General features: G+C 50.7%; 2 protein-coding genes across 2 annotated transcripts in view; one reads left to right on the plus strand and one right to left on the minus strand.

Annotated features, from left to right (window-relative positions):
- Nucleotides 1-4,354, plus strand: part of ADAM19 (ADAM metallopeptidase domain 19) — a 79,968-nt gene extending 75,614 nt beyond the window's left edge. Inside the window, exons 22-23 of the mRNA XM_080803770.1 lie at nt 1,428-1,580; nt 2,363-4,354. Of these exons, the coding sequence (XP_080659896.1) occupies nt 1,428-1,580; nt 2,363-2,416 (207 nt within the window). The 3' untranslated portion in view covers nt 2,417-4,354. The remainder of the gene's footprint in view (nt 1-1,427; nt 1,581-2,362) is intronic.
- A 3,368-nt stretch (nt 4,355-7,722) lies between these two features.
- On the minus strand, nt 7,723-22,164 carry NIPAL4 (NIPA like domain containing 4; the record flags this gene model as incomplete). Its single annotated transcript, XM_080804369.1, is given in 10 exon segments — nt 7,723-10,065; nt 10,906-11,066; nt 13,230-13,320; nt 14,469-14,525; nt 17,037-17,276; nt 20,520-20,561; nt 20,564-20,647; nt 20,650-20,710; nt 20,712-20,867; nt 22,150-22,164. Coding segments are annotated over 10 exon segments (1,536 nt in total). The 3' UTR covers nt 7,723-9,436.
- Between the last annotated feature and the right edge of the window lie 926 nt (nt 22,165-23,090).

The raw sequence follows: 23,090 nt of genomic DNA on the forward strand, positions 1-23,090 counted from the left end.
TAGCTCAGAAATTTATTTTTTATATTTTTTATTTACTAATTAGAGAGAGAGAGCACAAGCAAGGGGGAAGTGCAGAGGGAGAGGGAGCCTGATGTGGGGCTTGATCCCAGGACCCCTGGGATCATGACCTGAGCTGAAGGCAGATGCTTAATCAACTGAGCCAGCCAGGCACCCCTCAGAAATGTATTTATTCAACAAATATGTGTTGAGTCCTTACTGTGTACTAGGCACTGATCAGTGAACCAAACAGACAAGGACCTCTGCCCCTGCTTCTGGTCTTGTGGCACGTGGAAAGGCAGAAAAGGAGAAATAAGTAAGTTGCATGGTATTTTGGAGGAGGGATAAGTGATAGATACGCCCCCTCCAAAAAAAGGAGATTGGGATAAAAGGGTCTGGGAATCCTGAAAGCTATGGTGAAGGGTGTTGTAATTTTAAGTAAGGTGGTCAGGGAAGACTTTATTGAGAAGGTAACAAAACAAATACAAAAGCGCAAAGTGAAGAATCCCATTAATTGCACCACCCACAGAAAACCAGTACAGAAAATATGTTTTCTTCTTAAAAAAAATTTTTTTTAATTTACTCAAGTAATACACATAAATGATCATGTTAAAAATAATTGAATGTTCCCCTGGTTGACGTCCCCATTCACACCCCATCCCTAACCTCTGTTATCAGTTTGGTCTGTATCCTGACTTTCTTCTGTACATTTACATTGACATTGGGGTGGGGGTGATGGAGGGGCAAGGTGGTGACTTATTTTACATAAACCGTCCTCTCCAACTTGTATGTCAGCTTGCAGTGGCTCTCTACCATCATTCCATCTCAGCCTGTACACCCTACTTTACTCTTTTCAAACACCACTTCATCTGTCACTATATAACTTTACTAACTTGTCTGTTGGCAGACATTTGTGATTTCCTTTGCTGTCACAAACAGTGTTGCAAGCGACATCCTTGCAGTTTCATTCTTGGGTGCCTATGCAAATAGCAGGAAGTAGAATGATCAGATTGGAGAATGACCATTTCTCATTTTAACAGATAATGCCAGCTTGCTGTCCAAAAAGGCTTTTTCCTAAAACTGTAGACACATGCACACAATTTCTTTTTTTTTTTAAAGATTTTATTTATTTATTTGATGGAGATCACAAGTAGGCAGAGAGGCAGGCAGAGAGAAGGGGGGAGGCTGGCTCCCTGCTGAGCAGAGAGCCCGATGCGGGGCTCGATCCCAGGACCCTGGGATCATGACCTGAGCAGAAGGCAGAGGCTTTAACCCACTGAGCCACCCAGGAGCCCCCACAATTTGTTTTTAAATAGGGCCATGCAGTATATCTCTTTGCTCCTCTGATGTGGATCAGTAATATTTGGGGAGCATTTTCTTTCAAACAGGCCCTTCTGGCCTTCGAGTGAGGCTTGTGGCTTTCTCCCCAGGATTTCTCCAGGCCGCGGCCTCCGCAGAAGGCCCTCCCAGCAAACCCAGTGCCCGGCCGCAAGAGCCTCCCTCGGCCAGGCGGTGCCTCCATCCTGCAGCCCACTGCCACTACCCCTCTTCAGCCCCGGCCTCTGGGAGCACCTGTCCCAAAGGTGAGTCTTTAGAAGTCTTTGGAAGCCCTCAAGGCATAAGTTGGGGCCACGGGGCTCCAGGAGGCAAGAATGTGGTTGAGAAAACAGACCAATTCCTGCCTCTTTTAGCAGGGGTGTGAATTTTCCAGAACAAAAGCCAAGGACAAAAGCTTAGTGTTATTTGGTGCCTGTATGACTGTCCTTTAAGTTAGGGCTAGAGTTTTTTGGTTTCCTATGAGAGGTGAGGCTTAGGAGGCTGGACTATGGTGGCTACCAGACTGGGTCTACAACTCTCCCGCTGAATGACTGAGCAACTCGATCTCGAGCCTCGCTTTCCTTCTCTGGACAGAGGCAACAAGCCGCAGCAGTAGTCAGCCCCGTCAGGCTGCTTGCTGTAAAGGTCAAGGCAGTTAGTTTCTGTAAACTGCCGGCTATGGGAGGCTATTTACAAATGGCCCCCCTCTCCTGACCTCTTCCCTGGGGCTGACATTTTCAGGCTGCCAGTCCGGGGGTCGGGGCAGAGGGGAGGAGGCGAGAAAACTGGCTGACTGCCCTGGGCTCCCACCAGGCCTGGGAAATCTGCAGGCTGACCTGCAGCTCAGGCTGGGGGCCCCACCTGGCTTCTCGCTGGAGACTTGACAGTGGACACACAGACCTGGTGACAGACTTCTACGGGAATCCATTCTTACCCAAAGGTCTGTTTATCCTTCTGACCGGCCGAAAGCAAGAGGACAGCTCCCGTCGACTCTACCGGTCAGCATTTAGCTGATCTCTCTCTCGCTCTCTCCTCTGTCTTTCCACAGTTTCCTGAATACAGATCGCAGAGGGCTGGGGGGATGATTGGCTCGAAGACGTAGACCCCTCTAAAGGAGCTTCTGCCTTTCCTTGAGGACTCTGAACCCCCCAGAGGATCCTGGCCATGGAGTCTGGAACAAGCATGTCTGACCACCTCCAAGTCCTTCCTCCCCTCTTTCCCTCCTCCCAGAACCACTGCATCTCCAAAAATCTCCTTCTTGACTCAGTGCCTCCTTGGCTTCCTGGGAGGCCCAGAGAGACTACTATCCAATGGCATCAAAGTGTTGTTTTGTGCAATATACTGCCCTAGGGAAGGGAGGAGAGAGCACGGAAGAGGAAGAGGATGAATGGCGGCTTCTTCTCCAACCTCCCTCCTGCTGGCCCGTCACCTCAGAGGTGCCAGTGGGGATGGTCTGGGCTGTCTGAGCTGGTAAGCCCAGCTGGGAAAGGTCCTGTTCAGCCCTTCAGCCCAGGGCTTGGGTTGGAGAAGCCATCCATCCACATCCTGTGGTGGAGGGTATATGCCTCAGAGCTTTCCACGGCTTCTGTCTTCCTTGAAAGTCCCAAGTTAGACAGAGGCCGGATGTTTACTCATCCCTTTTAGCTCTGAGATTGAGAGGGGTCAAACCAGCTTCCACCGCGGCCCTGCCCAGGGCTTGGTTGAGGTCACCACTCCTGGGTCTGTGCCACATGTGACCAAGAGAAGTCCCCTCCCCTCCCCCTCTCCCCGAAAGCCCCACCTCCCCTTACTTACACGGGTCCCCCTGACTCTGACAGGTACTACTTGTGGGCAGTGTAGACAGCAGAGGGAGCACCAGGCTTGGGCCTCCTCTGAGCCAATGCCAAAGGTTGTGGCTCTCAACTCGGAATCATTCTTGGTTGCCTTTTATTTTCTTCTCTTTCCAAGTGCTCGGCACTTTTGATTTCTCCAGAAATTTCTTCCCTGCTCTGACCTACCTAATGTGTGGTGAGTGGGCCTTCAGCACTTCAGCCTCTTGGAGACCTGGTGCTCGCAACCTACAAGCGAGGAGCCTGCTTCAAGGGTCGGCCACTGGATTTGCCTGTGGTTCTCAAGCGTGTCTCCAGAGTGTCGAAACTTTATTTGCCATTGTGTTTTGTGGCCTCGGCAGGGTGATGGTCTTACCCTCTACTCCCTGGTGGAAATCTAAGGTAGGTCCTCAGGGATGGATGGCAGCAAAGGGGCTGCGCCCCAGCCTGTCCCTAGGCCTTGTCATTTATTTGAGGCATGATCATTGCCCTCTGAGCAGAGACCTGACCTGTCTCTAGAGATCTGTAGAGAAGGAGCCAACAGTCTTGATGGGACAGAATCTGAGCTGGGAACACCAGGATTTTTATCATCCACTTCTTTGTGTTCTTTCCTCTGGGCACTGCCCTTATCTGACCTTTACAGAAAGAACTTGGAGCAGCTGGGGAAATGGCACTCCAATGGGTACTACCCCCCGACCAACCCCCCCAGCCCCGGCGCCGGGAAGGAAGGCTATGTGGTGCTCTGCTAAAGTGGACGACGCGTCACTGGAGGTGTTCTCTGGTGATGGTCTCCCACCCCCAGAAGGGTGCTGTGCTGTCCCCACCTCCTGCAGTGAGCCGTTGTTCACTCTTGAAAACCTCAATGCAAGGAAGAAGCTTGAGCTTTCACTCCCAACCACCAACCCAGGGCCCCCTTACAGTTCTCTGCATACAACAGGTGCTCAATAGATGTTCTCGGGTTTTAGACAAGTGGGAGATTTGGCATACGCACCCGGGAGCACACATGGGGTGGATTTAGAAAGATCTCAGGAAAATGAGGTTCTTTTCCCTCAGGTAGACTTACTCATGCCTCCGTCTCCCAGACTTGGGCCCTGGTTGATCCCCAGAGCCAGTTTCCACCTTCCTTGCTGCCTGATTAGGTCAGGAGACAGCCTTCTGTGTAATTGTGTAACTTCAAGCACCCCAGGCCTCAGCATTGGGTCCCTCAAAAGTAAAGGTGAAAACACCTTGGCAAAAAAAAAAAAAAAAAAAATCACACTTCTACCCACCCGCATGCCTCCCAGACATTCCTGTGGTATGTCCAGCTTTTCTCCCAGACACAAGGAGGTCGAAGGCTCTGAAGTGAAAATGCCACAGCCACTGTGGCTGCATAAGCCTTTCAAACCTGAAATCCGCCCTCCCTGCATCCAAACCGGAAAGAGCCCTGGGTTGTATTTTATCGTTTTTCTGTTTTTGTCTTCCGTTATTTTAATACCACCTCCACCCATAAAACTGTACTGTGAACTGGAAGAAGGTTGGATTTTTAAAATTTGTTGGAGACTTTTGGCAGCGGGCTCTATTTACAGTTTCACTTCTGGCTGTGTTCAGGGACGAGGAGTTGCCATTTTGGCGGAGGCCAGGGAGGCTGCCCGGGAGCAGGAGCGGCCCCTGCGAGCTCCCTTTGCCCTCCTGTGCCCGAGTGCTGCTTTGAGGTGACAAATAAAACCAAATACAGCCTTAAGAGGGACTTTATTGGAAAGGCTTACTGCAAGGTGGGGAAAGGGAACTTGTGATCTGGGCATGGGCTCTAGCAGTAGGGAGACCGTTCAGGGGAGCTCCTGCAAGATCCCACTAGCATCTCAAAGCTCAGAATGAAGGGGCCTTTTCTTTGATCGATGGAGTGGGCTTGGCCAGAGAGAACCGCAATGGGGCCCGTCCTTGTGCTCAGCCTCCCCGGGAAGGGGCTGCTGTGTGTTGGGTGCTGGCTCAGACTGAGTGCGGGTCCAAGTTCAGGTGGGGAGAAGAGGAGCCCAATAAAGCCTGGTGGAGTTAACCTGCCTTTTGTTCAGATGGAGCTGGATAGAAATCTTTTTAAACACTAACTTAGACTGCCAGTTTTATAATGGAAATGTTTTCCTTAAGAACTGGGGAGCCATCTCTGAAATGTAAACCTCAAAGGGCTAGCACCCCTGTCTCCCTGTCTCCCTGTCTCTGGGAGATTTTATCCCAGGTGCCTGGCTCCAAGTTGTAACTACCTACTTGCCATCCATTCTTTTTAGCCTCATTAACTTTTCCCTAAAAGGCCCTTTTCTGCCCCAGCTCTGAGATGCTTGCAGATCTTACAGGATTGGGGGAGCCCCTTCTCCACACTGCAGTAGCCCCTTGCTGTCTCTTGCAATAATCCTTTTGAATAAAACCTCCCCTCGCCTATGTCCAAATTTGTTCTTATTTGGCAAAGGGTATGGAAGACTTGCATATTTCACATTGGGGACCAGTTCTAAAGTCATGATTGTGTTAAATATGTGTATAACAGCTCTGCTGGACACCCAAGGGAATGCCAACTGGAAAGGTGCCCCATCCCTAGGGAAGCTTGCTAAGAGGGGTTCTGTAGAATCCAAGCCAGTGTCCCCGAAGTCACCCTTCTGTGCAGCCTCTCACACCATCCACTGTGTGTACGTATGTGTCTGGGATCTAGGGCAATGTGAATTTTCTTTTTATTTGGAGATCGTTCACGGAAAACAGATACTCTTCTCTCTTGTCCGCCTATTAATTGTTTACAATATTTGTACATCTATGCAAAATACTTGAATAGGCCATGGTGCCTTTTTTCCTTGTTTGTATTTAATTAAAATAAATTGTCATTTGAAATGCTGTCTGGTTTGGCGGTTCTTTTTTGTTTGCTTTAATCTCCCCCTGCTCAGCCTGGGTGGGATCCGTCCCATGAGGACGCGGCAGAAGAGTTCCCACAAAGACCGTGAGTCCACCTGTCAGGCCTGAAGCCACAGAAAAGCCCTGGGTTTTCCCATGACCAGTCGAGGGGGCTGTTTGTCTCTGTACCTGGACATAGGCTGGTCTCGTTTACTTGGGTCTTGGGTCATAAAGGCATGAATGATCCTGGGATTCTCTGCTGTGTTTCTTGTCTTGCTACACTATTGTGTTTAGGAGACAGCCAAGATCCTGTGTTCGCCTCCTCATCTTACTGCTATAGGTAAGATGCACATCAAAGTAGGGGGAGACTTGCTCAAGGTCTGTTGGGCTGGGTGGGCAGGTGCAGAGCGAAGACTGGGGTTGGGTAGGCTTTCAGGCTCCAGATCCCTGTGTGACAACAGCTCACATCCAGTAGTGCCTCCGAGTCTGCAAAAGGACCTCACCCTTATTCTCTCATTTGATCCCCACCTCAGGTCTAAGGTTCTCCAAGAAAGAACATAATAACCACGAGAGCAGGTTAACATCCACTGAGTTTTGAGCATATGCTGGCATTGTATCCTACTTTCTTTATGTGAATGATCTCATTTAATCCTTACAAAAGCCCTGGGAGGTCTTTGGTATCTGATTCTATTTTTCTAACTTCTCAGGGCTGTGAGATTGCCTAAGGATTTCAAAGGCATCAAACACAAATGCTTTGACTACTGCCTGCTCATGAAATTAGCCCCTTATCTAAACTAGCCGCCAGTCCTAGATTGGCCAGCAACAAATGCACAAAACCTGGATGGATAGATCGAGGTCCGCGTCCCAGCTCTGCTGCTTACTAGATGCGAGAGAGTGGATGAGTTCCAGAACCCTAAGCCTCTTTCTGCTACACTGTGGGAGATAACCGTGGGAATAACACCTCCCTCAAAGGTGTCGTGATCATCAGGGAGTGCCCCCTGTGATAGCACCCACCTGTGCCCGGCACAAGCCATGTGCTCAGAAACTGCTATGACAGTTTTAGAGTTGCTCTTCTGGACATGCCAGGGGTTCATTTAATTCTGATCTAGACTGAGAGCTGGCCCCTGAACGTTTGGGCAAAGAAGGACTATTGGAACAGGATTGTCCCTACATTCAATAAATGTTTTTATGAGTGCCAACTATGTGTTGAGCAGTGAGAATAAGCAGCAAATAAAGACCAACTCCCATGGGGCTTCCATCTACACAGGGGAAACAGCACAGATCACAGAAAAGAAAAGAAAAAAGTAGTGCCAGCCTTCTTTAGTCCTCTGGGGAGATGTACTGCCTGGTGGTTAAGACTCTAAGCTTGGAGCCGGATATCAGCTTTGAATCTTCCTGACTGCGTGACCTTGGGGGATTACTTAACCTCCCTGTAACCCTTTCCTTGTATATAAAACGGGGATAAAAAAATGTATCTACCTTGGGGATTTGTGAGGACTTAAAAGAATTCACATGAAGCTCTTAGTACTGTGCCCTGTTCCCAGTACGGGCTCAGGCATTAACAAGGGATGTATATTTTCAACAGACTATTCCCAAAACGGTCTTTCCCACTGCAGGGAGGGGGTGGCTGCAAAAGCTACTGTAAGGACTTACTTGGCAGCCACAACCCTCCAAAGATTGGGTACCAGCCCCCCAGCCCCAGACAAACCAGTTTAATTGTTCCGTGTCCAAAGAAGGCCAAGACACAAGTATTGAGTAAACATACTCGGGATCTTTATTCTTAACCCCACAGACCACACTCTCAGGGCCCTTCGATGACTGCCATTCTCAAGATCCAACATGTTGCATTGATTTTAGCCACAGACAGAAATCCACATTCATTAAAAACCGGGGATTTGAGGCTGGAGGTGCAGGAAGCCAGTCTGTTGGTCAGCCGAGCCTGTGGAGGTTCAAGGCCAACAAGGGTCCAGCCCGGGCTTGGCTGTGCTCAGGGGAGGGGACGTCAACCCAGGACACAGGTACGGGGTTATACAGGGAGCTCTGGGTCCCCACCCCAGGGGCCGAGGATCAAGCCTTCCCTCTTTATAGACATACTGGCTCTCTCACTGCCCCTTCAATGGTTCTTCCATCAATGCCGGGAGCTAGAAGGAAGACAGGAAGCAAACTCTCTGCAGCTGCTCTTGGGTATTGAATGCTTCTGGTCAAATGTGAGGGGACTAAAGGTGGTCCCCAAAGCAGGTGGTGTTGGAGCAGTCATGACCTGCTCTTTCCCAGGGCGGGGAGCTCATCAGTGGCCCTGGGGACTTGGTGGCAATCAGATCAACAGCCAGAATGCACCCCATGCCAAGCTTACAGCCCCACAGGTCACTAAAGTTCCAAGCGGATCCCACCGCTCAGGCATCTAAGGCTACAGCCCAGAAATTACCCAGAGCCCCTCCCACCTGGGTTCTTGGTTGGGCACCCGAGTCAACACAAAAGTTGGCTCCGGTTTCTAGAGGGCTTCCGGCTGCTTTCTGCCAATTCCTGATGTTGCTCCTCCTTCTCCACATCTCCCTAAATCATATCTTGGTTGACTCCTTGAGGAAAAGGAAAGTGTATTCTGCCCAATTCTATCACGACAGCCGTACTACTTTTAAGATCAGCGCAAACACTGTTCTCTTTCCGGAGCGAGGAGAAACGAAACACTGAGTTGCTCCAGCACAGCGTGGCTGTGGAGGATCTTTTGGTGCCGTTGTTCTTGTCATTTGTGTAGAGTCCTAAGGTAACTGCCCGAATGTCTCAGTGACGACTCCTTAGGACAGAGAGACAGACAGAAGGGGCGGGTCTGGGGACAGACGGAAACTAAGACGCGGACCTCCAGGCTGGAGTGCTCGGGGAATGGGGCTGCTGCAAATGGTCCCTGAGGCATCAGGTGGTTTTCACAGTAAGAAGGTCAGCTGAGGTCATGCTTTTGTCCCCAAAGCCCGAGTGGCAAAAGCAGTAGGATGTCTCACATTAGTTGTCAGTCCTGGATGGGGAGGCGTGAGGAGCTGCTGTCTGGGCCTCTGGCAAACTGCTTCCTCCTTGGGGCGGAGGAGTGGGATTCAGTCTCAGGAGAACTAGTGCTAAGGATTTCCCGATAACCAGCATCTCAGGGAAGGTCTTGGCCTGTGCTACATTCAACGGGTCAGATTCTCCCTTCTTCCCCACAATGCAGCGATGGCACTGAGGACACAAGTGGGAAGGGAGGTCCAAGGGACCTGCTGGCACCCATGTATTTGGTCGCTGAGGCTGTTTCCACGAAGTTCTGCCACCACCACTCACTGGGTAGGGAACTTTCTTCTGGAAACAGTGATGAGGTATAAATGAACATCTCAAGAAAAGAGAGCCCACTGGTGACAGTGGCGGCGAAAATAACCAGGAGCCTCTGAAATGGAGAGGTCAGGCTATACCACAGAGCTCATCTTCTCACTCACCAATTCCAAGTTTTAAGAATGAATTATAAATACTCTGGGCTTCTCTTCTGGTGATGGGGTGCTGGAGAGTTCTATATTGTCCACAAGGACATTCTTATCTTCCAGTCTGATGACAGTGGGCTCAGGGGTGGGAGAGGGGGTTGGGTTTTTGTGCATGTGGGGCAAGCTGGTCTGGCTGATGTCCAGGTCTTTGAAGGCATGAAGCATGAACACACCCAGAATGATGGTGACAAAGCCAGAAAGGGTGCCCACAATGTCCACTGCAGACATGCTGTGCCATTCCTTGAAGAGGATGACGGAGGAGGTAACCACCACCGTGGTGAAAAACACATAGTAGATGGGGAACACCAGCGAGGTATTAAAAATGTCCAGCGCCCTGTTGAGGAAGTTGACCTGAGTGCTGAGAGAGAGTGCCAGGATGAGGGACAGGATGTAGGGGAGGGGGTGCCGCACCACTGGCATCCCTTGGAAGAAGTTCTTGATGGTGATGCCCAGGCCCTTGACAGCGGACACAGAGAAGGCTCCGATCACAGAGCAGATGATGATGTAGACAAGGATATTCCTTTGTCCGTATCGTGGGGCGACGACGAAGATGAGGATGAGGCAGAACACCAGGAGAAGCACAGCAAACACGATGTACCCTTCAGGAGGGGTGGGAGACAGATAACTGAGCTGCAGAGGGGGTGCTTAGTTTCTAGAACCTTCTACCCCTGGTCATGGGAGATAGCACTAAAAATTTGAGCCCTAAAGTCAGACAGACATAGGGTCCAGCCCCACATCACAACTTTTAAATAATTTGGACAGGTTATTATTAAAGCGCAAGACCTCCATTTCCTTATTTGTAAAATAGAGCTAACAATAGGACCTTTCTCATAGATCTTTTTTTATGGGACTAAATGAGATAATGCGTGCTATTAGACTGTGTCGTTCCCCCCACCCCCATTAATGCCCAATGTGACGGTATTTGGACATGAGGCCTTTGGAAGGTGGCACCCTTTGGAGATGGCACCCTCATGAATGGGATCAGTGTCCTTATAAAAGAGACCCCAGAGAGCTCCCTACCCCTTCCGCCATGTGAGGACACAGAAAGAAGTTGGCCATTTATGAACCAAATTATGGCCCAAACCAGGGCCTTGATCTCAGACTTCCCAGAAGTATAAGAAATACACTTCTGTTGTTTATAAGCCCCCCAGTCTGTGGCATCCTGTTACAGCGGCCTGAACATACCAGGACAATGCATAGAATGTATTTAGAACCGTGCCTGGTACACAATAAACACAGAATAAATGACATCAATACACATCAGGCTGGGAAGCCTGTGAGCCAACCCTCGCCCCCCACCCTCGACTTCCCTTCTTTAGCCTCCTTCTCCTCCAGGTGGCAGCACCTGGCATGGTCAGCACCCAGTTAGACCTTCCCTGGGGTTCATCCCCTGTGCTTTCCAGCGTCCGGGGGCGGGGCGGGATGGGGCGGGGTCCTACCTGTGTCTTTCATCTTGGCAGCCATCTCCACGACGGTGGCAACCTTCTCTTCCTCGGGGGCGTGTATCACCATCACTGTGCTGCCAGCCACACAGATCACACAGCCCAGCTTCCCCAGCAGATTCAGGCTCTCTCCCAGGAAGTATGAGGACAGGATGGCACTGCGGGTGGACGTGGGAGAGAGGGATTAGCAGCCGGGCCTGTCCCAGCGTCCTAAAGGAAAATGGTGGCTGAGCAAGCATTCATGGAGAAGAACAGATCAGGACTCACTACTCTCCCCCCCAAAACGTTTGAAATAGATACTTATTTATGGGAGGGTTCTGGTGTGTGCTGGAGGAATGGACATACATGTGGATTTCTTTCACTGCAGAGACTAAAAGGATCCCCCAACAGAGAAGTCACAAAAGCCCTCATGGCATTGTTGTCTAACTCCCCACCTAGTGAGCACATCTCCCCTTAACATTACGAACAGATGGTTTCAGGCTTGGCTTGTATACCTCTGATGGCAAGCAACTCACCACTTCACAAGGCAAATGATTCTATCATAGGTTCATTCTAATTACCAAAAATATGATAATCTCTATTCAATGTCCTATTTCTGTTCCTTGAGTTCGTACAGAACAGATCTGTTCCTTCTTCCATTTGTATATGCCAATATAAACCACCACAATGACAATTATAGGCACTATGTCTTGGGTATATATTATGTACTAGGGATTATGCTTGGAATTTTCTACTTATTTTTTTTTAAAGATTTTATTTATTTATTTGACAGACAGAGATCACAAATAGGCAGAGAGGCAGGCAGGGGGTGGGGAGCAGGCTCCCCGCTGAGCAGAGAGAGCCGGATGTGGGGCTTGATCCCAGGACCCTGAAATCATGACCTGAGCCGAAGGCAGAGGCTTAACCCACTGAGCACCCCAGGCACCTGGAATTTTCTACTTATTATATCCCATAAACATCTTATAACTCTTTGAGAAGCAAAATATACTACCCCCATTTTATAGATGAGAAGACTGAGTCTCCTAAAAGTTAAAGTAATTTGGCAAGGTCGTACAACTAGTCAGTAGCAGAGCCAGGATTTTAGCTAAGTTTCCGTCTAATAATAAATCCTATGATTTTTCCTCTACACCTCATTGAAGAGAATTCCTGTGACTTCCCTGGGTTTTCTCTTGCCTGGGCAAAACCCCTCCAGTTTCTTGCTATTCCTTGGTGATATGATTTTCGTTCCCTCACATCCTCAGATGAGCTGGCAGAGGTGAGGGAGGAAGGGAGGGAAACTGGACGAGGCAGGTGTGATCGCAGGACAGCTTTCTGTTTCTTTAGGAAGGTAACATGAGCATAGGGTAAAAGGCAGTTGGCTGATCTAGGACTGAATTACTCCCCAAAGTTCTGTTTAAGGTACCAAGAGAGAGGGAATTGATGTCCAAGCTCCTCTGAATGTCTTCCATCTCTCCTCTAAAACTACCAAAAACACTGGCATTCAAGAGAGGCCGGGGGCATTTGCATAGGCAGGTCACACAGTGGAGAATTCCCTACCTTTCCCAACTTCCTGAGAGTGGGAATTCGTGCAGTAATCAGATAGGCGACAGTGTAATCATGGCTCCATCAGCCAGCTGTGTGATGTGAGTCATGCCTCTGTTTATTCTTGATTGTGTCAATGTTACAAAATTGTCATCAAGATGGTAAAACAAAACAAAGGAAACTGTGTGTACTGGGTGTGGTTTGATGGGATTTACCAAGGCACCCAGGTTAAAGCCAACCAGCACGGCCAGCGTCAAAGGGGGCTCCAAGACCTCCCTCTGTCCCCAGGAACTATGCTTATAGTTCGAGAGGACGGTGGCCATGGGAAGCCCACAGAGTTAGTCCTTGAAGCAACGCCCTAGGGATTATTAGCATCCGCACTGTGCAGAGCAGAAACAGAGGCTTAGGGGAGTTAAGGGGCTGGCCCATGGTAATGTAGTTACTGAGTGGCTGAGCTTAAGGTCAGAGCTCAGGGAGAGCCTATCTCGAGCTCCTGCTTTCCAGCTTAAATGCTGCACCTACTGACCCACCAAGACATTGACATGAGACGTCCGGCTTGGTGGCACTGGAAGCCCTTCCAGCTGCTCTGGGCTTGGCCGCCATTCTTCTGAGGGGACGCTAGAGAAGAAGCAGCCAACAGTCCAAGGCTCGGAGCTCGGACCAGCACAGTGCCTCTTTCTGGGAGCTGGGACCGACCCAGGTCCCTGACTACAAGCGGCAGGTGACCCCACTTACAGCTCCAGACCTCAACAAACTGAAAATAGGAAGGAGGGGGAGACAACAAGAGAGGAGATGATAACCTTATGAGGACACTCAGCGCTCCCAGAGGCGTGACGACTGTCGCAGGGGCAAATGCGTAGGCCCCGAAGTTGGCAACTTCTCCAGCAGCCACTAGGAAATGAAGGGAGAAAACAGGGTAGTGTGGCTTCGATGCCCCATCTCCAGCCCAAAGTAACCTGGGTGGAGACAGTTTCATTCAGTGATCAACCATTCCCAGAATCCTGGGCCCGCATTCCCTAGAATCTTGGTCCTTACATTTGCCCCTAGGGAATCTGATTGGAATGTCAGGCCCAGACTCTCCTGATCAAATCCTTCCATTTTAAAGATGGGGCAAGCAAGGCCCAGAGTCCAAGGTCACATGACATGTGGGTGGAAAGATGCCTTCCTATTCCCGAGGCATCTTGGCTTCTAGTCCAGGCCACCATGAAGTATGCCTCGGGGACCTCCGATGTTTGGTCTGTATCTACAAGGTGCATTCTAGGAAGTGTTAATTGCCAAAGAAACATTCAGTTATTGATTCTCCAGATACCACTTGGTCATGGAGCCATCTGTCCCAGAGGAACTGTGGGCAGGTGGTTAGAAATTCTGACATCCCCCCACAGCCCGGATGAGATGCATAGAATGTATTTATCCTCCACATTTGAGTTTCTAGTTTGCAGACAACTACAAGTGCATTTTCTGTGTCTGCTGGTAGAGAATGACCTGGGTCTGCCCTTTGAAAGGAGAGGATGAATGCAATGGCCGTGACTAAGACTGAGATCAAAACCTGACTTATAAATGGAAAGCTGGCTAATTTTCCATTCAAAAGAATTAGGATTTGAAAGCCAGCGAGGGTGGGTGGAAAGCGGGGGTAATGTGTGAATGTGTAAATCTGGGCAAACTTTAAGTGGCAGACCAGCCGTGCACTACGTCAGCCAACACACTGCCTGTGGAATGGAAAACCTGGCTGAGGGACCCCAAGAGACTCCGACCGGCAGTTGGAGTCTCTCCGTTTCAAGGGAAGTTGAGAAATGACACCTCTCTCATTAGCAGCTCTCTACAAAGCCTCTTTGGGGATACAAGTTTCATGGACGCGGGACTGACTTGGGGTGGAGAATGTGATCTGAAATACAGGGAAGATGTTCTACCTGCAACGACTGCCAAGGTTTTCCCTTTGAGATTCACACTTCGCACAAAGACAGAAATATCCCCACCACCCCTCCTTTCGTGTCCGCCTCTGCCATCAGTGCGTCAGTGTTGTTAGGAAAGAGCCCACTTACTGGTGAGAAATCCAGCCCACCACATGGCGTCCTTCAGGTAGCCATACCCTCCGTCCACTGTAGAAAGGAATGGACACAAAGTCAGAACTTGGCCGTGCTTTCTCAGGTCCTTTCTCATCTCTACCTTAACTCTCCAGTCTTGAGGGGTTCGATATATGTTCCCTGTGCTTAGTCCTCTGGGCATGCCTCTGGGTCCCCTCCTGAGTGACTTTATCCATTCCCAAAGTTGCACATACCATCTTTATGCTGGCGTCCTTATTTCATTGATGGGTACTGAGCCTTTCTCTGGAGCCTAGATGAATGTCCAGTTGCTTACTTGATATCTCTTGGATCTCCCACAGGCATCCCAAACTCTGTCCTAAACAGAACTCTTGATTTTAAGTGCTCCCCACCCACCCACCCACCATAGGAAACTCTGTAAGTGGTACCTCCATGTACCTAGCTGCTTAAGCCAGAAACCAGGGAATCACCCTCGACTTTCTGCGTTCCATCCAACCTGCTGTTTCCTTCTCCAAAGAGCATCTCACATGTGTCCACTCCACTGCCACCACCCGACTCCAAGGCGCTACCCGCTCTGGCCTGGGGTGAGGCCACAGCCTCCCAAGGTTCCTCTGGTGTCACTTCATAACCCATTCACTCAGAGCAGCCAATGGTCTTTTAAGGATGTAAATCATACTGTCACTCCTCAGCTTGTAACAGGCCAATGGCTTCCAAATACTCTATAAAAGACCAAAATCCTAAACAAGCCAATTCATAGTTTTGACCATGTTCACATCTCCAAAGGTACCTCTCTCCACTCTTCTTACTATTGTCTAGCCACTTGGACTTTCTTCTAGTTCCTCTAAAATGAGGAGCTCTTTTTGGCCTTAAGACCTTTGCTTTTCTATGTCAGGAATAGTCTTCTTAATGACATTTGCTTATCTCTACCCTCACTCTTCAGGGCTTTGCTTGAATGTTGCTTCCCCCAAGATGCCCTCCCTGACCCCTTATCTCTGTTATGTCTCCCGTGGGATTCTCTTCATCACACCCAGCTCTTCTCCTTCACGGTACTATAATTCGAGTTAATGTATTTATTTTTCTGGCGTTTTTCCCCACTCAAATGAAGACACTATGACACCCAAAATTGTGTTTTGGGCTAGAACTGGAGCTAGAATTGGAACCTCAGGAGTCTGCTTCCAAAACCAGTGTCTCACAGAACATGACACTGAACACGTCCAAACTTGAACCATCATGATGCCATAAACCTGCTCATCCTGCATTCTCCATCTCAGAAAACAGCGCCCTTGTCTCCCCAGTTGCTCAAGTCAGAAAGCTGAGTCAGTCTCGACTCTGTTTTACCCTCCCCTTGGAGCCAGTCAACACCAAACCCACTAAGTTCTGCCTTTGAAAGCTATCCCTGGACTCCACCATGGTCTCCGTTCCCACCGCAATTCCCCTGGTCCGAGCTGTGCTCTCTCTCTCCCCTAACTGATCTCCTAGATGCCATGCTTGTCCCCTAATCCATTATCCACGCAGCAACCAGGAATTCCTTCAAATCGTAAATTGAACTATGTCTGTCCCCTGCCTAAAACCTTTGTCACTTACAAGTGCGCCCCAAACTCTGGGGCCCAGTTTATAAGACTCTTCGCCATCTGGCCCTTCCCCCATCTCTGACTCCTCCGACCACCACCTCCCCAGCCCTCCTGAGCTACTTTCAGCTTCTAACGTCACTCATGTTCTCTCACCTTGGAGCCTTTGCACACGCTGTTCTTTCTACCACGACCTCTTCTTTTCCCCTTCCCTTAGCCATCTCATCATTCAGGTCCCAGCTTCCAGATCACCTCTTTTAGAAAACCTCCCCTAACCCTCCCAGCCTGGGCTTTACACGCCCCTCCAAAATATCCCCTAAGTGTCCTGGATTTTCCCCACGATAAAGAGCACGTCACACACTGGGGAACAGTTGCCTGGGTCCCCCTCTCGACTCAATGCCCCATGGGGTCCCGGGTCCCCATGTCCAGCGTGGGACCTGGTACAGCAGGTGTGCAGTGAATGATAATTAAATGAACGAATTCTTTTACATGTGATTCCTTTTCTCCGGAATGGGTTCATAGATATACACCTTATTTCCAAGCAAACAACTCTTTGGTGGACAGAGCCTCAGTCATTCTTTTGTGGCCTGTGAGGGGCTCCATCTGAGAGGCCGAGGGGCCACTGGAGGGTGTGCCACTGCTCTGGGCAGAGGTATCTGTATTCCCATTTGGCAGGGAAGTCGTGGCTGCCCAGGATGACAGAGCTAGTAAGAAATAAACCTGGACTCGATCTGGGGTTTTGGGTTCCTGGCCCTGAAACTTTTCCTTATCTGTACCCCAATTAACTTATCTTGAAGTTCTCCAGAAATGTTGGATTTTTAAAGGGAAGTCTCCTGAGGGTGGACTGGATTCCCAGCAGGGTTAACAATGAACCCTTTGTGACCATGGAGGCTAAGCTCGCCAACTGCCGCAGGGGACCCCCGTGAAGGGAGGTTCACAGGGCTGGCTGGGGGCTCAGCTGCCTAGCACCCCACGCACGTCCTCTCTGCCAGGACCCTACCGGCCCGTGTGGCCCCGGAGGCCACCAGTCGCTGAAGGCCTTTCTTCTTGAGGATGACGCTGCTGCCGATGAGGAAGCTGGACAAGAAGGCCAGGCCCAAACCAACGTAGAAGCCGTAGTTCTGCCTAAACCTCTCCTTCCAGCTGTGAGAGGTGACATTGTTGGGCACCTGGGGGCTGAGGTCACCGACGATCTGGCACAGGACTTGGTGGGAGGAGCAGTACAGGCTGATCAGGGAACCTGGATGGGAAGAGCACGATAAGAGAGTCACACTGGGGACACTGGTGTGCTTTCAAAATCCTGGAACTGGCTACTGTTTCAGACTCCATAGTTCAGCCGCAGTGGGCCTCCATCCACTCAAGGGGCTTCAACCCAACAACAATAGATAGCATCCACTGAGTGCTTACTCCCGGCTAGGGGTTTTATTTGCGGAACTCATCCAATGTTTATGACCACCTGTCAGATAAGTGCTGCCTTGAGTTCCCATTTCACAGATGGGAAATAGAGGCTATGAGATGTCAGGCACCTTGCCTAAGAACACAGATTGTCTGACTCCAGAACTCTAGCACGTGACCACTAAGGTGTTCTGATGCCCCATACACCAAGCAGGGTCCTCCGAGGTCTCAGGCATCACTGACTCCAACCTCCCACCCTCCCAAGGCATCCCCTCCCAGCCTCTGGACCTCTGACAGCTCAGGATCACACAGGGAGTCTCCCCTCCAAGCGGCTTCTTCACTGCCATATCCCCACCTCCAGCCACAACTGAGACTGCTGATAGTTAACATGAGGGAGTGAGGCTAGAGTACCCACAGCCCCTTCCGGGCCTGCGGATAACTAAATATAAGCAGCCTGTTGGTTACAACTGATCATTCCTGGACCTTATTTTAAGACCTCTGGGGCCCGTGGTCAGTGGCGGGGGCCTCCTTCTAGCCTCAGTTGGATTGCTGTCCCTGTCCCCCCATGGAGCATCCCTTTAGTTCGCCTTCCAAGTCCTAGAGATCCTGAGAGCCTGAATCAGCCCTCAAGTCCCAGAACCTACCAACCCTTGCTTGCCTTTCTGGCACAAACACTAAGGACAATAGGACAAACTTGGGCCCGAGGGGCACACCCTCTGTCAGGGAAGCTAAGTTGTCCAAGTTCAGAAAAACCACCTAAATCACAGCCAGTAATCCCGCAGTGCCAGGACCACATGCTCCTCTGCTCTGGAGTGTTCCATGAGCATTCTTACCATGGAAATGCCACAGGGATCCTGTCCAGGGTTTTAGTGGAAGAAACTGGGGCCCTGATAAGTTTGGTAAGCTGAGTAAGACGACACTGGCAGCACACAGTGAAGCCAAGCTGTTCTCTGTGTGATGTCAAAGCCATGCTCTTAACTGCTACCTGTGCCCCACAGGGCAGGCAGCAAGGGCAGGCTGGGGCTTTGCTTCGTCTCTAGAGGGTTGTTTTAAATTATGAATTCATTACCTACATTTAAAATCAGATTTCCCACGAAAATCCAGCTTTTGATCTGACTCTGTTTACCTTATGGAGCGCACCTTCCCAGAGCCCACCACGGACGGCCTCTGAGAGGGGCTGCCCCCTTAGGACATGTTCTATGCAATTCCCCGGGGTCCGTATCTGCTGGACCTTCGGTCATTTGGGTTATGTGCTCAGCCCCTGTAGGCATCTGAATTTGTGACCGCCAGCGGTAGAGGTCTTTTTCAAACTGTGGGGCACAAAACTCCAGGCTCCTGTGCCAAGGATGGAAGCCTGGGCCAGGCACTTCTCCTCAGAGCAATGAGAACTACAGGCCGGCACTAGATGGGCCTCAAAGTCCAAGGTCATGCAGCTCTGGCATTGGCGGTATCTGGATCACAGAGTGGTATCTTGGTCGAATAAAGAAAGAGCAATGTTGACCTTTCTTCCATGGCGCAGAAGCAGAGAACAATGGTGCTGGAGAGCCCCAGAAGACAGCCTGGCTAACCCTCTTACTTGCAGCCAGGAAAACTGAGGCCCTGAGGAGGCGAAGGACTTGCTTGAGTCTCACAAAAACCTAGTGGCAGAGCTGGTCCTGGAAGCCACCAGGGGACATCCATGTGTCTTTTGCAATGGGTGATCTCTCTTCCTAACACCTGTGTCACAATCAAGAGAAGGTATGACAAGAAGCCATCTCCATCCCTACTCAGATTTGGTCTGACCTCTCACTCCTGTTCCTCAGCTCAGACGGTCGAGTCTGGGGAGTTCCCTGAATGCAGGAAATGAGCCAGAGCCAGGATACGGGCCAAGGAAGGTGACTCCCTAGAAGAAGGCCAATCCCATTCCCACACCCTTCACCTGCCTTCCTGAAGGCGCATCTCCAGGAGGTGGAGCCAAACAGTGAGCTTGCCTGTTTTGGGGAAGCCTGAAGCACCCAAGGGCTCAGCAGCCTCCACTGAATTAGTTTTCCCATAAGGACTGAATTAAGTTTTCCCATAAGGACAGAAAGAAAAAGAGAGAGAGGGTTGATGGCCAAAGGAAGTCCAGCTCTGGGGAGGATGCTCATTAGACAAATGATTCTCACTTCTCTTCCAGAATAGGCTAGGACCAGGGAACATATTCTTCCCCAGGGGAAGGTGAGGCCGAAAATGGACTGCATTGTTGGTCAGGAAACCAAAGCCAGCCAACACCCACAGAGCTGGCTTTGAACATTTCGCTGGGCAAGAGAAGTTAGAGAAACAGGGTCATCCGACAGGCTACCAGAGCAAGCGGAGGTAGGCACGTGGAGACACATCAAGAAAGGAGTATAGTCACATGAGTGCAGGTTTGAGAACCCAAGAGCTCTAATTTTACATTCCACTCCCCCAACTGCAGGACCTTTGGGCAAATTAGCAGGCTTTTCAGGGCCTCGGTTTCTTTCTCTCCAGAAAGGAGACAGCAAGGGAATAATACCTACTTGCCCTCTAGAGTTAAGGACTAAATGAGATAATGCAGGTAAAGGGCCTAGTCTACCATCGCATTCCTGGTAAGAGCTCAACGCACAGCGCAGGGTCGTTCCTTATCCCTTCTTGGTTTTCTTTCCCTCATTTTCCTACAAGGTGCATTTGGGTTTGTCGGTGGTGAGTGTCTGCGCCCCTCTCCCCGGTCTTTGGTGGGCCCCAGGGAGGCAAGCAGACCCGGGCAGGTAAGAGAATCTGAAGCAACTATACATAAGAAACCACCGTGAACCCCCCCCCCCCCCACCTCTGGCTGACCAGCTCCAATCAATTCTGCCTGCCTCCGCCTCCTCCCGCCCCACGCGTCCCTTTTCCTCCCATTCCCCCTCTCAGCTCCCCAACTCGGAAGGTGGGGAAGTCCGCCAGAACCCTGCTCCTCCCCCCCGCCCAAGACGGGCCAGACCATAGGTCACGCTGATCCAGCCCTCCCCGGTTTGGGCCGCCGCAGGAGAGCACGCGAGGGAAAGGAGCATCGGGGAAGGGAAGGCGCGAAGCGCGCGCCGCTCCCGGGTCCCCTGGGGCCCGCACGCACCGTTCTGGCAGCTGGCGTTGCTGGCTGGCAGCTCCATGGGCCCCGGGCGCACGGACCGGCCGACGGACGCGCGGGCCGCTGGCGCCCCGGGCTCCCCGGCTCCGGAGCAGGTGGCCGAGACTCGTCCCGGCGTGGCCGGCGTGCGAGAAGCTGCTGGGGTCGGGCCCAGGGGTGGAGAGAATGACGCGCCCCAGAGGGGGACGGTCCCCGGGGAGGAGTCACCGGGCGTCTCGGGCAACTCCCTGGGTCGGGGGCCCAGCGCCCGGGCTGCCCGCACAAGGGCCCGCGCCCTCCCGGGGTGCGGAGGTTGCCGGGCTCCCGGGGAGGGAGTCGCCGGGTTGCGCCCCCCTGCAGGAGACAAGGGGGCGGGTCCCCTGGCGCCGCCCCTCCGCGACGCCCGGACTGCACCCAGTTGCCTCGGCAGGGACAGAGTTGATGGGTCCTCAGAGGTGGGAGAAGGGGAGATTTCCTGGCCAAGGTGGAAGTGGGAACGTGGGAGTTGGAAAAGGCACTGCTGCCCGTTGGAGCCCTCTCAGAAGGGGGAGGGGGTGGTGTCCGAGACCCTGGGTTTTTTCCTTCCTGCCTGCCTTCCCGGCTTCCTACTTCCCTGCCTCCCTGCCTTGTTCATTCATTCAACATAGGTCTGATCTGTGCTGGGCACTAGCACACCACAGGCACACAGTGAGTAAGTGCCCCCCAAAATGGTGAATACGTCTTCGTGGAATGAATGGATGATAGACGCTTGAGAGAAGTATATTTCTTCTTCCGAGGGACTGGAGACCAAAATGAGTTGGCCATATTCTCTGTCCCTGGAGAACTTTATATATTAATGAGAGAAACAAAATGGGATTTATTATCTAGAAGCTGGTGTCTTCCAAATCACCAAACAAACAAAAACAAAAACAAAAACAAAAAATCCAACTGTTATTATGGGAAGTATATTTGCTACTATGGGTAATAGTAAAAATAAATTAGAGAAACACTATTCTGGACCATAAAAACATTTGTGCAATGCTTGCTATAGGCCAGGCACTGTTATTAGTGCTGAAAAATCCCTGTTTGTTTAATACTCGTGACAACCATACACAGTATATACTCGGGAAACTGAGGCACAGAGCGATCAGGTAACTTACCAGGTTTCCCAGCCAGGAAGCGGAAGAGTGAAGACGGAGAGCATGCTCCCCGTGGCCACACTAATATGCCTGGCATTTTAGCCCAAAATACACTTGTGCTCCTGAGTAGTGAAGACATGGGACCACCAAAAAAACAGTGGCTGGATTTGGCAATCATGGTCACTGACTTCCTGGAGGAGGCAGCTTTTAAAAATAGTTACCTACCGAGTCTTCACTATGGGACAGACCCTGTACTAAACCCTATACAGGGGGCACCTGGGTGGCTGAGTGGGTTGAGTGTCCGGCTCCTGGTTTTGGCTGAGGTCATGATCTCAGGGTTGTGAGACTGAGCCCTGCTTCAGGCTTCCTGCTCAGAGCAGAGTCTGCTTGATTCTCTTTCTGCCTCTCCCTCCCCCTCCCCCCCCCACCCCCTGCATGTGCTCTCTCTCCTTTTCAAATAAATAAATAAATAAAATCTTTAAGCCCTATACAGACATGATCTCTCATTTGGTACGTACCATTACCATCTCCATGGTACAGGTGAGAGAAAGCTGTACTTTAAAAAAAAAAACTTTTGGTTATAAAATAAGTTTAGAATTATAGGAGAGTCACAGAAATAGTACCCAAAGTTCCCATATATGTGTTACCAGGTTCCCTTAATGTTGACATTTTGTATAGGAATAGAAATAGCCCATATTTGAAATACTCTGAGAAACTTGCTCTGGAGGTCCCACAGCTAGTGAGGGAGGGCACCAGGAGTAAACAGGCTCTGCCCTCCCCGCCCCCAACCACCAGCCTGTCCCCCCTGCCCTCACTTTCCACCCTCAACTCGTGGCCGTTTAGCTGGGACGCAAGAGATGGGCTCTCCCAGCATGTGGCTTCCCCTAACTTTCTGGGTGACTTTAAATAAGTCACGTACTGTCCAGGAGAAACAGTTTCTTCATCTGTCAAATAAAAGAGCTCCTCTGTGTGTGTGTGTGCGCGCGCGCGTGCACGTGTGTGTGTGTGTGTGTGTGTGTGTGTGTGTGTGCATGTGACCATGGGGTTGCGGGTGAGGTGGGTAAGGGGGCTTAGAAGGAAAAGGAAAATCACAGCTATTACTAACATTACACCTCAAAGTTCAAGGGCCCTTAATGCTCCCAGTCCTTCCCCTCACTTTGGAGGGATGTGGCACCAGAGTTCACATGGAAGTGAGTACCTTCGAGTCCAGTATGAGCTGGAGCACAGAGCAGCCGGAAACTGGGTGATCGGAAATGATAGTTCATTACGGAAGCCTCCGAGCTGCCTGAGAAGGAGGATCGGACATGAGAATTTAATTGGCCTTTTCTCTTACCTAAGCATTTCTGCAGCTCAGATCTAACACGCACTACAAAACAGCATCCATCTCTGAGCCTGGCAGGAGGACCACCCTCAAACACTCACTGCTGGCACACTCGGCCTGTTTCAAGGACACAGAACA

This window comes from Martes martes (genome assembly GCF_963455335.1).
Source record: "Martes martes genome assembly, chromosome: 5".
In the NCBI taxonomy this organism is placed as follows: Eukaryota; Metazoa; Chordata; class Mammalia; order Carnivora; family Mustelidae; genus Martes; species Martes martes.